We start from the raw sequence: 16,296 nt of genomic DNA on the forward strand, positions 1-16,296 counted from the left end.
CCTAAATCTGGCCCTGTACAGGATTAGTTAACGCCTTGGGGCCCATGGGGTCATTTGTGACCCGGAGAAATGCACACCACAACCTATCATACTACTGTAGCTGCAACTGAATTTCTCCTCCAGTAGGGGAAGGGAACTCTGTGAGTGCCAGTCAAAGCTTCTGCAGGCGCATGCAGACTTGCACACACTAAGTTGGTGAGCCCTGCAGTACAGTTATGGAACCCCTGTGTTATTTCGAGACCACAGTAAATATTAACTTGATAGCTTAGTTTGCTGATCAAAGCCAGAAGTACAACTCAACCCCTCTAAAAGCAAACTGAGATGGTGAGTGCTGGGGAAAACCCTGAGGTTGCAGAAATTATTATTTATTTAAATACAAATGTTTTAAAACAGAAACATAAAGGGGAAAGGCACACTCAAATCAGACCAATGAAGATTAAACACATGCTGTGGCTACAGAAAGTTGAGTGTCTGTTAGAAAAGAAGGGGCTGTATTCAGGGTTTGACATGAACCCTGAACAAAAGCATTTCTGTTAGGAAGGGAGCATGCACTGCGATATTTTGTTGTAGGTCCCACTTATTTCTTAATGAATGCTTAAAAGATATGAAATAGCAAATAAAACATTGTCTAACAGAATGACTTTCTTTTAAAAAAAGAAAATCACCCATAGTATGTTGCAGTCTCTAAGTATTTATAAATCTTCACATTTCTTAATACAAGTAGGAAGCCTTCCAGTTCTGTATGTTTAAGTTTGAAAAGATAATCCTTGTCGTGACTCTAAAATGGCTTTTGGCCAATATTATGATCTAGTATTCAAAGCATGAAAGGATACATATTCTCATCAAGAGGAGAAATATTTGTTCATTCATTTGATGTCAGGTGAGACTGACTGCTTTTGCCTTGATGATTAGTTTTTAAATTAAGAAAACTTGCTCTTGCAGTTAATGAGGATCAGCAGAGAACTATGGAAGACGAAAAAGAGAAACCTTAATTTCTTAAACATGAGATAGTCATTGATGGTGATCTCTGTCACCTTTCAGTGTATTTGATAGGAACTGAAAATCACAAGATTAAAAATTCAGGGATCAAAACGTGTTCCTGCTCCCAGTGCTAATTATAACACTATGCTAAAGTTATCTTGGGTCAATCTCTCCCAGAGCAGACATTGTTCCCATCTCTCACATGGTTTCTGGGTTCTCAGAATACATTGTTGTAACAGATTTGGCAGCCAGATTGTATCACCTCCTCCCTTACTTGAAATGGATTCATGTAACAAAGAGAAGCTCCTTTATACAAAGAACCTTTCAATTTTTTTGAATTAATAAAGGTTGGATTCATCTGATCTGTTAATGATAGGTTTGGGTTGTAAAAATAAATTTAAAAATAAAATGCAAAACTTTATCACACAAAGGTTGAATCTCATTATGTATTCACAAAACCCTGGTTTCAATATCATCCTTGCAGTTGTTTCCTGTCCATTTTCTCTGCATGCACACACCTGCAGCATGTGAAGGCTGTATGCAACAATGGGAGGGAGAAGTGCTCATATGAAATGGAACAGAGTGAATCCATTCTCTGATGAGAAAAGACTATGCATCATAGCACACATACAGTGATACCTTGGGTTACAAACGCTTCAGGTTACAGACGCTTCAGGTTACAGATTCCGCTAACCCAGAAATAGTACCTCGTGTTAAGAACTTTGCTTCAGGTTGAGAACAGAAATTGTGCTCCAGCGGCGCAGCGGCAGGAGGCCCCATTAGCTAAAGTGGTGCCTCAGGTTAAGAACAGTTTCAGGTTTAGTACGGACCTCCAGAACAAATTAAATTATTAACCTGAGGTACCACTGTATTGGAAATCTCAACACCTTTGCATGTGTTTAGATATATATATATATATATATATATATATATATATATATATGCAGGTTTTGGTGTCCTCGGGTGTCTTCCCGTGTAAAAGTTGGGGTGTCTAGGCGACGTTTCGACGAGGTCTCACTCGTCATCTTCAGGCTGGTGCTTTCGGCTTCTTGTTACTGGAACAGAGCAGGATCTCAGTGTTTGAGTTCCTATAAATACTGTTGAGGAGGTGTGGTGTATAGCCTCCAATGTTCTGGGCAGAGAGGAAGTTCCCAGGCTAGTGTGCCTTTTCTTCTTTTGTTCCTTAATTGCTTGAGGGATATCTTGAGTGATTTCTTTAGTGATATCCTGAGTACCACTTAGGTGGGTCATTAGGTATGGATTAGTTGCTAAAGCCTTTGTGTCTTGACCTCTTGAACTTTGTGAAGAGTTTTTCTGAGAAGATGGCTGTACTGCACTTAGTTGTGCTCTGGCTTGGCTTCGTGTATAGGGGCGAGCTGTGGTTTTGTGGCTCGCCCCTATACACGAAGCCAAGCCAGAGCACAACTAAGTGCAGTACAGCCATCTTCTCAGAAAAACTCTTCACAAAGTTCAAGAGGTCAAGACACAAAGGCTTTAGCAACTAATCCATACCTAATGACCCACCTAAGTGGTACTCAGGATATCACTCAAGAAATCACTCAAGATATCCCTCAAGCAATTAAGGAACAAAAGAAGAAAAGGCACACTAGCCTGGGAACTTCCTCTCTGCCCAGAACATTGGAGGCTATACACCACACCTCCTCAACAGTATTTATAGGAACTCAAACACTGAGATCCTGCTCTGTTCCAGTAACAAGAAGCCGAAAGCACCAGCCTGAAGATGACGAGTGAGACCTCGTCGAAACGTCGCCTAGACACCCCAACTTTTACACGGGAAGACACCCGAGGACACCAAAACCTGCATTCCTATACCCGTGAAAATCTACGAAAGCATATATATATATATATATATATATATATATTCCCCTAAGGAAAATATCATGGTCAAAGTCCAGCAAATAAAAAAAAAATAGGCTTAAATGCATTTAAGTTTGTGGCCAGTGCCAGTCTTCTCACTTTGTTGTTGTTGTTTAGTCGTTTAGTCGTGTCCGACTCTTCATGACCCCATGGACCAGAGCACGCCAGGCACCTCTGTCCTCCACTACCTCCCACAGTTTGGTCAAACTCATGCTGGTAACCTCGAAAACACTATCCAACCATCTCGTCCTCTGTCGCCCCCTTCTCCCTGTGCCCTCCATCTTTCCCAGCATCAGTGTCTTCTCCAGGGCGTCTTCTCTTCTCATGAGGTGGCCTAAGTACTGGAGCCTCAGCTTCATGATCTGTCCTTCCAGTGAGCACTCAGGGCTGATTTCCTTAAGAATGGATGCGTTTGATCTTCTTGCAGTCCATGGGACTCTCAAGAGTCTTCTACAGCACCATAATTCAAAAGCATCAATTCTTCGGCGATCAGCCTTCTTTATGGTCCAGCTCTCACTTCCATACATCACTACTGGGAAAACCATGGCTTTAACTATACGGACCTTTGTTGGCAAGGAGTCTTCTCACTACCATATTTTAATTCCCAAGACAATATCTACAACTTATTGAGGTTTTGTGTTTCTGTTTATTAAAACATTTGAGTACTGAGTGCAGCCACTTAAGTTCACTACCAAGAAAGTTTGGGAAAACAGCTTTTGTTGGTACAGCTCATTTTTGACATATTTAATGTGGGGGGAGAAGGAGAAATGGCTGCTTTTGAGGGGAAATAGTGCTCACCTGCCTGCTTTATAACTCACCTACAAAAGTTGCAAGCTACCTGACAACCCCACTATACATGTGCAGATATTTTACACTTTCATCATTTAAATTGTGGTCTGGGTAAATCTTATTAAGTCTGTTTTAATTACCAGGACAATGTCCATAATTCACCTATTTCTTTGTATTTCAGTATGTGAAAGTATTGCATGTGTTACACACAGACACTTACTTAAGAAATGCAACTGATAAAGTCTTGATACATTGTTGTTGTTGTTGTTGTTGTTGTTGTTGTTGTTGTTGTTGTTGTTTTAGAGCTAGTATACCTCAGTTTTAATATATTTAATGCTGAAAAAATGGGGAGAGCTCTTTTCTTTTATTATTTTCTGGTTGGGCTTGAGAAGTGGGAATGTTGGGCAAGTAGGGTGGTCTTACAGAGGACAATCTTCTGTTTGAAGCTGTCCTCTATTTGAAAGGCTGCCTGGTCCAAATCCAGTTTAAAGATAATGCGTCTTAAGAAGGGAAAACAGGGACCTTCAATTTACCCATCCACAGAAACCGCACGGACAGCACAATAAGCAGGCACACAGCTCGCCTGTCCATACTCTTTGCCACTGTAGTGAGAAGCCCTCCCCTAATTTACATCTATATATGACTATTTGCATATGCATTTTTTCTTGCAAATCTGCATCCTCTTTGGTCCTCTTGTTTTGCGATGCGTTTCTCTTTTTGGGGGGCACTGTGCAATTGGCCACCCTATGGGCAAAGGACACATTGGAGGCAGTATGTAGATGGTGCGTTATAGAATAATGACAGCAGACATGGCTGGTCCAAGCCTTTCCTCAGACTGATGCATCCTGCTTCAGGTGGCTTGATGTAAAGAGGAGGAAATCTTTGCAACGGACCAGCTCAAACAAAATGTCAACCAACAGTGACAGCAGGATTAGCAGGGATGACAATTGTTGCTAGGTTAATACCATATGACATTAGATTAATGGCACTGCTTGTAGGAATCTGGAGATTGGATTTCTCTGCTACATTTTATAAAATAAAATAAAATAAAATAAAGCTTTGAATCTCATTAGAGAGGTCTGCCTCTTTTATTAATATTGCTGTTAACGACTAGAATGAGATTACTAAGAGATAATCTTCAAAATAATTGGCATACATAGATTCTTACAAAATAAATAAATTAGGATTTTAACTAAATCCCATGGTTTTGGGGTCCTTGATCATGATTCCAAATGCAAGCAGCTTTGCTCTCCAGTATCTGAGAAACAGGAATACCTTCTCACTAGCCCCCAAAACCCTATAAGTAGCTATTGGCAGACAATGTGTTCTGCCCTTGCCTTGCTGATCATTTGCAGATGCTAATGGCAAACCCGCTTTCAATGTAGAACTATTCTGTGCTTATAAATCTTCAAGTGGGAGTTTGATATACTATGGATCTTTGTACAAGTGCAACATTCTTAAATAATTTGCTGAGATAAGGTCTGTGCAGTTAAAATCAAGCTTGAAGATGGGAGACTCAAAATGGCAAATTTGGACATTGTGAGCTGTGCAGAATTGCTCCAGTCAATGTGAACTAATGTAATGTTTCAGGTGTGCTGATTTCAGCGGAACAAAGCAAATCATACACACTCAGGTAATTGATGGCATTCTTGAGTTGCAAGACCACCTGCAAACATGGCACATTTCGTTTCTAAAATCTGGTAACCAGATAAAAGAGGCCATGGAGGAGAGGGGGGAAGCAGTATAACATTTTGTACTTATCTTGATGCCAACAGCAAAATAGCTAATATTCACTTTTCTCATAAAATCTGTTGTACTATATTGCATTTTGTGCATTATTTCATAATTATGTATATGAACTCTTATTGTTGTCATGCATTACTGCCATTATGCTTGCTTTGTCAATTGACAATTTATTTGTTCTCATTATAAGTGTCTTTCTGCACCTATGTGGCAACAAACTTGGATTTGCAGCCACATTTACTTAATATTCTATAGTGACCTGCAGCCAGTCTTGGCATATGGATTAACATACAAGTATGATACACTCGGGACGCGGGTGGTGCTGTGGGTTAAACCACAGAGCCTAGGACTTGCCAATCAGAAGGTCAGCAGTTCGAATCCCCCCGACGGGGTGAGCTCCCATTGCTCAGTCCCTGCTCCTGCCCACCTAGCAGTTCAAAAGCATGTCAAAGTGCAAGTAGATAAATAGGTACCACTCCGGCGGGAAGGTAAACGGCGTTTCCGTGTGCTGCTCCGGTTCTCCAGAAGCAGCTTAGTCATGCTGGCCACATGACCCTGAAACTGTACGCCGGCTCCCTCAGCCAATAAAGCGAGATGAGCACTGCAACCCCAGAGTTGGCCACGACTGGACCTAATGGTCAGGGGTCCCTTTACCTTTACCTTATGATACACTCACTATTCACAAACATTTGCTAGCCTCACCTCCTTCACACACTACATGTTAAGTATGCACTGAAAACCATGAGTACACCTAAGAAAATGTAATGGACAATGTCAGGGAACTGCCATCAGCTCACAGCCGAGAGGTGGAAGGGCAGTTGTGTTATAAGGAACCTCCCAAAATCTTGCGAAGGAGTTCCTCCTCTGGCGAGGAGGGAAGCCCCATCTCCAGTGAAGAGGAAGTGGTGGGAGCAGGGGATGCTAGGGAGAGCCTCAACACCGAGCCTGAGCAAACCGGAGGGGAGGGAAATACCCGTTTGCCAGCACCCATGCTGCGCAGTAGGTTTAGGCGCAGAGAAGGGAGGAGAAGGTTGGGGGTCACACAACTGTTATGCTGGAGGAGGTATAAGGACCGCCCACCCCCAGATTCTGCTAGCGAGTGAGCCAGACATGAACTTGCGACGCTCTTCACTGTAAATAGTTTGCACCAATAATAAAGCCTGGAATATACAGGTCGGAGTCTTGCCTGTTTGCTCTCGAGCAACCACACCAGCACCTGACACACAAACTAGCAGAAAGACATTTTTTATATTGAGAGAAAAGGAATTTGGATTACCTCATCCCCCACCCTGTACAATCCAGGGGCAGCAGGAAATCCCATTATTATCTTGACTTCCAGGCTTCTATGGGGCATTTTAAAATGTTACTGACCTTTAATCAGATTTAGCAGATTTCCAAGACTAAAAGGCGGCGGCGGGGGGGGGGGAGAGAATCTGTATTACTTTTTATTATTACTATTGGAGGTTATGAAAAAAGAAGAGATGATAATTCCCATATCTATGCAATCCTCTGCAACTGGGAGGGGATCACTGTGTTCTCAAAGTTCGTGTTAAATATATTTAACTACATCTGTGGCCTTTCAAAAACTGGAAGAAAGAAGGAAATATGTGTTGTGAAATATGTGCATGGCCTATAGCAAATTCTGTGACTGGTGAGCTAAAATTATCCCCCTCCCCTTTCTTTTCTTTTTTTGCCTTATAGGTTTTCTAAGCACTGGAGACCAAGCTGCAAAAGGCAATTATGGATTGCTTGACCAAATCCAAGCTTTACGATGGATTGAAGAAAATATTGGATCGTTTGGAGGAGACCCAAAAAGAGTTACTATTTTTGGATCTGGGGCAGGAGCCTCATGTGTCAGTCTGTTGACATTGTCTCACTATTCAGAAGGTAACAAATCACCTAGCTAAATACCAGAAATTTTAAAAGGGATAATTTAATGTGAGTTGCAAAGGTCATTTGGAGCCTCAGATAATATCCCAGTATTCCATTCTTTTTTTTTTTGGGGGGGGGGGGAGAGAACTAGATTATTTTCATGTGGCATGCAACCCAAGCAGCCGATCAGGGAGAGCAAACATTTTGCAGAAAATACAAGCATACTTCCAGAAGCATAAACAGTATTTTGTCATGTAAAAAGTTACCCTGCTAGATCAGTTTTTATGTAAAAATATAATAGGGGTGCTTTTTTAGGGGGTGGCACTGTTAAAGCATGTATTATTTTTGTTATGTTTGGATAAAACGGGGGGTGGGCTGCTGAATGGAAAAAAAATAGTGGTATAATTGTCAACAAGCACACAGCGCGAACAAGACTGAATGTATGGGGGGGCGAGGGCTCATTTAATTTCACTGCACACAGGTGGTGTAGTGACAATAAAGGTTTATTATTACAGTATTATTATTATTATTATTATTATTATTATTATTATTATTATTAATGCCAAATGTATCCACATCCCCTCGCTGATAAAGATCTAGCTTGCTATGTAACTAGCTAGCTTTCCCCCTTATTTGAGAAGTCAATACATACTTTGCGGATCACAGTCAAACAGAATTTATTGCTAATTATGTTACAATTTGATGGATAGTTGTTGTTGTTTTAAAAAAGATTGATCACATTCTGATATTTTTTTTCTGGAGCATTCCCAAAACAAGGAGTCATGCCTGTATTGTGGTTTTGTTTTGTTTTGTTTTGTTTTGTTTGTTTAGAGCATATAGTTTTCTCACCTGAAATTCACCTGGGAAAGACATTTTTTTATCCAGCTGCTAGGCTATGCTCAAGCGAAGCAGAGCAGCTTTAGGTCAGCTTCGAGTTGCTTCACATCACTGGAGCATAGCACAAAAAAAAAGTCACACTGGGCCATTGAATCTAACCCCAAATTCCCAATCTTTTAGGGGTGGGGAATGCAGATACATTTTAAGTTATTGATCTGGCCAGTGTTTAAATGAAGAGATGTCCATTCAAAAAAATGAGGATTATGTTTTCAGAATTAAACTCTTGGAATTCATACCTATTACATTGATTTTAGCCTCACATTTCTTCTTCTTCAAATTACATGATGCATAGCTTCTGTGAGACAGAAGAAAACGTATGATTTTCCTCTGACCTTTCTGCTGGTGAAGCACTTATTTGTGCAAGTCATTCACAGAAAATGGAAATGATTGCTGGCGGCTGTCATTCCTGTAAAGTCCTTGGGCGCCATTCAGTTCAGGGAAGTACCGTATTTTTCGCTCCATTGGACGCACCGGACCATAGGACGCACCAGACCATAGGAGGGGGAGAACAGGGGAAATTTTTTTTCTCTTGTTCTTCCCCTCTAAAACAAGGTGCGTTCAAGGTACATTCACCAGAGCTTGTGGGGCTGGCGGTGGGGGGAAGCGCTGCTTTCCCCCACCGCCAGCCTCAAAGATCTCTGAAGCCTTTGGAGCGCAGCGCCCCGCTGCCCTGCAGAGGTTTGCGCGCAGCCGTCCCCAAGCTAGAGCAGTGAGACGGAGCCCTCCGTTTAGCTGTTCTGGCTTGGGAACAGCCTTGCTAGCTTCTGCAGGACAGCGGGGTGAAGGCACCCCGCTGCCCTGCAGAGGTTTGCGCGCAGCCGTCCCCAAGCTAGAGCAGCGAGACGGAGCCCTCCGTCTCGCTGTTCTGGCTTGGGAACAGCCTTGCTAGCCTCTGCAGGACAGCGGGGTGAAGGCACCCCGCTGCCCTGGAGAGGTTTGCGCTCAGCCGTCCCCAAGCTAGAGCAGCGAGACGGAGCCCTCCGTCTCGCTGTTCTGGCTTGGGAACAGCCTTGCTAGCCTCTGCAGGACAGCGGGGTGAAGGAAAGCGCTGCTTTCCCCCACCGCCAGCCTCAAAGATCTCTGAAGCCTTTGGAGCGCAGCGCCCCGCTGCCCTGCAGAGGTTTGTGCGCAGCCGTCTCCAAGCTAGAGCAGCGAGACGGAGCCCTCCGTCTCGCTGTTCTGGCTTGGGAACAGCCTTGCTAGCCTCTGCAGGACAGCGGGGTGAAGGCACCCCGCTGCCCTGCAGAGGTTTGCGCGCAGCCGTCCCCAAGCTAGAGCAGCGAGACGGAGCCCTCCGTCTCGCTGTTCTGGCTTGGGAACAGCCTTGCTAGCCTCTGCAGGACAGCGGGGTGAAGGCACCCCGCTGCCCTGGAGAGGTTTGCGCTCAGCCGTCCCCAAGCTAGAGCAGCGAGACGGAGCCCTCCGTCTCGCTGTTCTGGCTTGGGAACAGCCTTGCTAGCCTCTGCAGGACAGCGGGGTGAAGGCACCCACTGCCCTGGAGAGGTTTGCGCGCAGCCGTCCCCAAGCTAGAGCACCGAGACGGAGCCCTCCGTCTCGCTGTTCTGGCTTGGGAACAGCCTTGCTAGCCTCTGCAGGACAGCGGGGTGAAGGCACCCACTGCCCTGGAGAGGTTTGCGCGCAGCCGTCCCCAAGCTAGAGCACCGAGACGGAGCCCTCCGTCTCGCTGTTCTGGCTTGGGAACAGCCTTGCTAGCCTCTGCAGGACAGCGGGGTGAAGGCACCCCGCTGCCCTGGAGAGGTTTGCGCGCAGCCGTCCCCAAGCTAGAGCAGCGAGACGGAGCACTCCGCAGTGCTCCGTCTTCCTGTTCTGCCTTTGGGCTTAGCGGCGCAGCCTGCATTCGCTCTATAGGACGCACACACATTTCCCCTTAATTTTTGGAGGGGAAAATGTGCGTCCTATAGAACGAAAAATACGGTAACTGATACATAGAGATGCCAGCAAAGCTCACATAGGCAAAGGTTCAGGCCCAGACAGATATGACCTCTCAAAGAGAGGCGGCAGCAGGACTCCTGGCTTACTTCTATTGGCACCATGTGCCACATACAGAATGAGAGCCTCACACAGCCACTGTGCCCTCCCCAATCTACACAAACCCAACAAAATGACCTGTTCTAGTCCCAAGAAGGAGCCAACAGGACAGAGTAGGCATGAGTGATCATAGTTAACAACTGCTGGGACCAGGTTGAAATCTTGCATGCCTTGACATCCACAACCTTGCTTCCTCATTGACAAGTGGAATGCCTTAAAGGATCAGGCCTCTTGCCTGGAACCCAGCAGTCTATCATCTCTCTGGGAATCTGTAGCAAGCATGCTGCCTGTTTTCAGTGTATCGCCTCTGTGGAGGCAAGTATGGTGGCACCTTACTGGAACTGTGCTCATGGGCTGCAGTCTCTAGACCTGACTCAGGGGTTTCAGCCATTTCATTCTCAGATGTCTCTGACATCTGAGCCTTGGGTGCCCCCAAGCTTCAGGGGTGATGCGCAGAGAAGGTCCTTCCTTTGCTGACACCAGAAGTCCCCCATTCTCTGAAATTGCTGGAATCCAGGGTCATGACACCAAGGGAGCAGGGAGACTTGAACCCACATAGAACCATTAGATGGGGAAAGTCCACCTCTTGCCAAAAGATTCTTGGGAGAAGAAAGTTGTCTGTGGGGAGGATTCAACTTCAACAGAGGTTTTCATGGATGCGGCTCCTTATCATAGCTGTCAACGTTTCCCTTTTTTAAAGGGAAATTCCCTTATTCCGAATAGGATTCCTTGCAAGAAAAAGGAAAAGTTGGCAGCTATGCTCCATATGCCTCTGTTTCATCCAATGGATGTATGTGTCCCTGTTAAATTGGAATCAGGACTGCAAACAGACTGTACCTGCAATTAGGGGTGGGGTGGTGGGGTGGGGTGAAATCCTGCCCCTGCAGAAGGACACTTTGCCCTAAGGACACTCTGCAGAGGGTAGACACCCACACCCTAGCAGTTCTAGCAGGTTTTACCTCAGATGCTTTGCAGGGCCAGAAGAGTCATTTGACAGCCAGAGTTGGGAGAATCTAAAATGCAAGAGTAGGACTGAAAAAGGCAAAGCCGGAACAACTGGTCTTCAAGTAGGATTGGAAAAGGAGTTCATTCAGCATCATTGAAGATAGCCGAGCTGAGCATGGCCAGTGGATTTGTTGCCCCTCCCCCCAAAGGCCTGGGCTTTTGCTGGAAAATATGCAACAGATTGAGGCTATGACCAAGTCACTTAGGAACAAGTTGAAATTGTCAATGGCTAGGAATCATCTTAATGACAACTCTGATGTTATATCTATTGATATAATTTTAGACAATACACAGAAGAATTAGTATTCCTTCCGCACGATTTTAAATTATTAATTTAGGGTTTCTACATTTGATATTATAGTAGCATGTCACTATATTAGAAATACCCCCAGCTGATGCTGTTCTCCTTCTCCTCCTAATCACAGGACTATTTTTTGACATTCCTGTAAGAGAGACGGTTTTTTAAAATAAAAAACAAAACAAAAATCACACACAGCCACCAAACTAGCTTAAATTTCAATTTGCATTTTGGTATGTTTCGGTATGCACTGAGAGACGTGTACAGTGAAAGGGGCAAACTGTAAGGACGCAATGTTTGGTTACATAGATATGATGCAGGCTATTCTCCAGATTGTGGCTCTCATCCATATGAAAATATGTGTATGTTTACTACAATGTACTGAATATTTATGGATATTTGTGAAGCATTTCATCCCTAGACATTTGCACTGGATTCATTGTATGAATATGTATGAAGATTAAGTACTAGGAATAATTTAGCTAGCCATAGATTAGTGACAGAGGGGGAAGAGCTAAATTAAGAGCAATAATTTCTTGTGGTTTTTTCTTCTTCATGGAATGGAAATGGAATGAAACTTGCTCTTCACTAGAATGTACTTCCTGTAAGTGATGCACAAAAGGTTCTTTTGCTTGGTGGTCAATGCTGCTTGTTCATGTATTTTAATTTTTAACTTCTGCACCTGCAGGTCTGTTCCAAAAGGCAATCATACAAAGTGGAACAGCCCTGTCCAGCTGGGCAGTGAACTACCAGCCTGCCAAGTACACTGCAATTTTGGCAGAAAAAGTAGGCTGCAACACGCTGGACACTACAGACTTAGTTGAATGCTTTCGGAATAAGAACTACAAAGAACTCATTCAGCAAACTATCACACCAGCTACATACCACATTGCCTTTGGGCCTGTGATTGATGGGGATGTAATTCCAGATGATCCTCAGATCCTGATGGAGCAGGGAGAATTTCTCAACTATGACATAATGCTAGGCGTAAACCAAGGGGAAGGCTTAAAATTTGTAGATGGAATTGTAGATAATGAAGAGGGCGTTTCTCCAAACGATTTTGATTTCTCCGTGTCCAATTTTGTGGACAATCTGTATGGCTATCCAGAAGGGAAAGACACGCTACGAGAGACCATTAAGTTCATGTACACAGACTGGGCGGATAAGGAGAATCCCGAAACGCGAAGAAAGACCCTGGTGGCTTTGTTTACTGACCACCAGTGGGTTGCTCCAGCTGTCGCCACAGCTGACCTGCATGCCCAATATGGCTCCCCAACGTACTTCTATGCATTTTATCACCACTGCCAGAGCGAAATGAAACCCAGCTGGGCTGACTCAGCACACGGCGATGAAGTCCCTTATGTCTTTGGCATTCCTATGATTGGCCCTACGGAACTGTTCAACTGCAACTTTTCAAAGAACGATGTCATGCTCAGTGCGGTAGTTATGACGTACTGGACAAACTTCGCCAAAACTGGGTAGGTTTTGACACTTCCTGGCTTTTCCCCTGTGCTGTCTTTCCCAAATTCTAGCCATGAGTATTGGGTCTAATTAAGTGCTGCAGCTTTTGGCAGCCGCTGTTTCACAGAGTGCTTCTTTGCAAGAGAATTAAAGCAATATTTTCAGAATGCTGGCAGGCAAGGCTAAATGAAAGGGCTTTGGAGGTGTTGCCTGTACAATCACAAAAGCACAGGGAGACAGTGGGATGGTCTTTTAGGCAGTGCAAAAAAGAAGAGTCCAAAAAACAAACATTTGCGTATACACTAATTAGGGTATTCTGATTTTATATGGGAAAGTGCAAATTTACAGCTATTATACTGTAAAATGTCCTGTGATCTTCAAATGATGGTGTTATATAAATTTAATAAATAATAATAACTAATTTCTATAATTTAAATAGAAATATAGTACATCTCACCAAAGTGTGGCTGACCTGTGTGTACAGTTCAGTCTGTACTGTCCGGGTGCTATCTGTTGATATGCAACTTCAAGGCCCCTACATTATAATCAAAGTGGATTTGGATTTTGGACAGCCCCTCACATAAAGGACACCTGCAAATAGAGGACAGCCTTCTGCGAAGTAGGACACACAGCCACCCTAGCCATACAGACATCCTTCTCTGATCCTGAAAACTCTCTGGTATAGCATTCTTGTACATTTTTATTGTGCTGTGCAGATGGTTTTTGCCAGTAGTGAGAACATGCCCAGTGCCAGGTTTGAAGGGACCCTGAGCAAGCTATGCACTCCATGTTCACTCCCAAAGCCACCTTACCAGGTATCAGCTGCAGCGTGGAAAGGATCAGTAGCCCACCTCTGGTAGCCTGGTAGTCCTTCTGTCAAGTACTGAGAGAGAAGGACCAGACCAGGCAAGTGCAGCCACCACAATCAATTCCCCCCAAATGACTCTGTGACCCAGTGTAGTACACTCTGTAAACTAGTCCCAAGGGCACTTAGGTAATGAGAATGACAGTGTTTTTAGTCACTTGACTCAGCACTTTTCTTCTTAGTGTCAGGTTCTAGTTTTTTTAAAAAATAAAGGAATGCCATGGCTGGCCTTTCAGTGCCCTGGCAAATTCCTAGCCATGACATGTTTCAACTCCAGGCCTGCCACTGTCTCCCTTTCTTGTGAGGGGGGGGAAAGTCTTCTTTATTTACTGTGCAGAATTATAAATGCGATTCAGAAAGACAGAGTCACTCACCATACAGAGGCACTTGCTGATATAAAGGACTCTAAAATAGCTTTAATCATCATTCCTTTTAAGGAAGCTGTAGGTAAACCATAGGGACGCGGGTGGCGCTGTGGGTAAAAGCCTCAGCGCCTAGGGCTTGCCAATCGAAAGGTTGGCGGTTCGAATCCCCGTGGTGGGCTGCGCTCCCGCTGCTCGGTCCCAGCGCCTGCCAACCTAGCAGTTTGAAAGCACCCCCGGGTGCAAGTAGATAAATAGGGACCGCTTACCAGCGGGAAGGTAAACGGTGTTCCGTGTGCTGCGCTGGCTCGCCAGATGCAGCTTTGTCACGCTGGCCACGTGACCCGGAAGTGTCTCCGGACAGCACTGGCCCCCGGCCTCTTGAGTGAGATGGGTGCACAACCCCAGAGTCTGTCAAGACTGGCCCGTATGGGCAAGGGTACCTTTACCTTTACTTAGGTAAACCATAGCTCTTTGGCAGGGAAATGGTAAAGTTTTAAAGTGGATTCTCAGTAATTTTGTTGTGAGTAAACAAAGCACAAGTGTGTGTGTGTGTGTGTGTGTGTAGTGTAGATATGCCCTTCTCTTTTGAGCCAATGGGCATATTTGGAATTTTCAGAAAGCGTTGTGGGGATGTGGCATAACACAAAATATCTGCTGTGGAGCACGGCATAGCACAAAACAGCTTTCTGTGGGGATGTGTGTCATAGCACAAAGTAGCACAAAGTAGCTGTTACATCTAAAAGAACAGAAAAAGACAGAAAACCAAAATGGTGTGGGAATGCCTCTTCCCTTAAACCAAGAGAGAAAAGTCACCCACATTAGCCAACACCACATCACTCATGAAGAAAACCTCTTTGCACCTCTTCTCTATTCAGAAAGGAGGGTGGGTGTCCAGTCCTGGCATGCAATGAAATGTGGGCATGTTTAAGAGGGTATGTTCAGTGTAATAATAATAATAATAATAATAATAATAATAATAATAATAATAATAATATTTTATTTATATCCCTCCCTTCCCAGCCGAAGCCAGGTTCAGAGTGGCTAACAACAGTAAAAGTAATACAATTTGCATAAAATCACAATCAATTAATAGAAATACATTCTAAAATCAATTCATTCTAAAACCAATTCAGAATCAAATTAATAGCAACCATTGGGCTAGAGTTCTATGAGGATAACAGAAGGAGGGGGGTCAGACTGTGCCTTGGCCAAAGGCCTGGTGGAACAGCTCTGTCTTGCAGGCCCTGCAGAAAGATGTCAAGTCCCACAGGGCCCTAGTCTCTTGTGACAGAGGAGAGGCCAAGCCATGAACAGAGCAGAAAGGGCAAACAAGCTCTCATACATTGTGACTTTTTGCAGGATACTTGCTGAGACATTTCACAGGCACCATAGGAATGCTGGACACATTGCTTCCCTCAGGCACTGCACTAGTGCCCCCAGTACAAACCCTGTACTGTGCAAAGCCTCCTAGATAATCCACCTTTGCTTCATAAGTAATGATTGTTTAGTTTCCTTTAAAAAAACAACCTTTTTTTCCGGCTGTTGGAAACAGTTCTTTCTCTCCATTGCGTTCTCTCACTACCTGGTGTGAAAAATGATGCATTGCAGTTTCACATAAAAACAATGCAGTTATTAAGGCATGAATGTTCTTGAAAGCCATAGTCCTCAGGTTAAGGTTATAAAATACACTGAAGGAAAAGGAAAGTATGGTATAGATCAAACAAGCCCATTGTGCCTCCTCCACAGAATTACCTAGCTGACTTTCAAAAGATATCAAGGGAACACGGGGAAAAGAGAGATCTCGAAAGAACAGTGTTTCCTTTCCTCATCCAATGAATTATATTAATGTGTAGCCCCTTAAGACAAAGAAGAAACTTCTTGTATATGTTTTGCAAAGGCAAATAAGGAAACATAACAGTGAAGGTGGACGTAAGATGCTCATTAATAAAGCTGAGGAAGTACCATTTCTTAAGGAATGTTGCAACGTTTCCCCCTCCAAAAAGCAAGCAGAGTTTGTTGTTCTGATTTTTGCTTTTGAAATTTGCTTTTTTTCCCCTCCTCTTTTTTCTTGCCTTGGTATTGAATTAAAATAA

At 44.0% G+C, this 16,296-nt stretch overlaps 1 protein-coding gene across 6 annotated transcripts in view; it reads left to right on the forward strand.

Annotated features, from left to right (window-relative positions):
• Positions 1–16,296, forward strand: part of NLGN4X (neuroligin 4 X-linked) — a 157,971-nt gene that overhangs the window by 126,315 nt on the left and 15,360 nt on the right. For all 6 annotated transcript variants that reach the window (XM_028727743.2, XM_028727742.2, XM_028727739.2 and 3 more), the window contains 2 exons: positions 7,093–7,278; positions 12,201–12,990. In XM_028727743.2, coding sequence (XP_028583576.1) covers positions 7,093–7,278; positions 12,201–12,990 — 976 coding nt within the window. The remainder of the gene's footprint in view (positions 1–7,092; positions 7,279–12,200; positions 12,991–16,296) is intronic.

The sequence above is a fragment of the Podarcis muralis genome, chromosome 4 (assembly GCF_964188315.1).
Source record: "Podarcis muralis chromosome 4, rPodMur119.hap1.1, whole genome shotgun sequence".
Lineage (NCBI taxonomy): Eukaryota > Metazoa > Chordata > Lepidosauria > Squamata > Lacertidae > Podarcis > Podarcis muralis.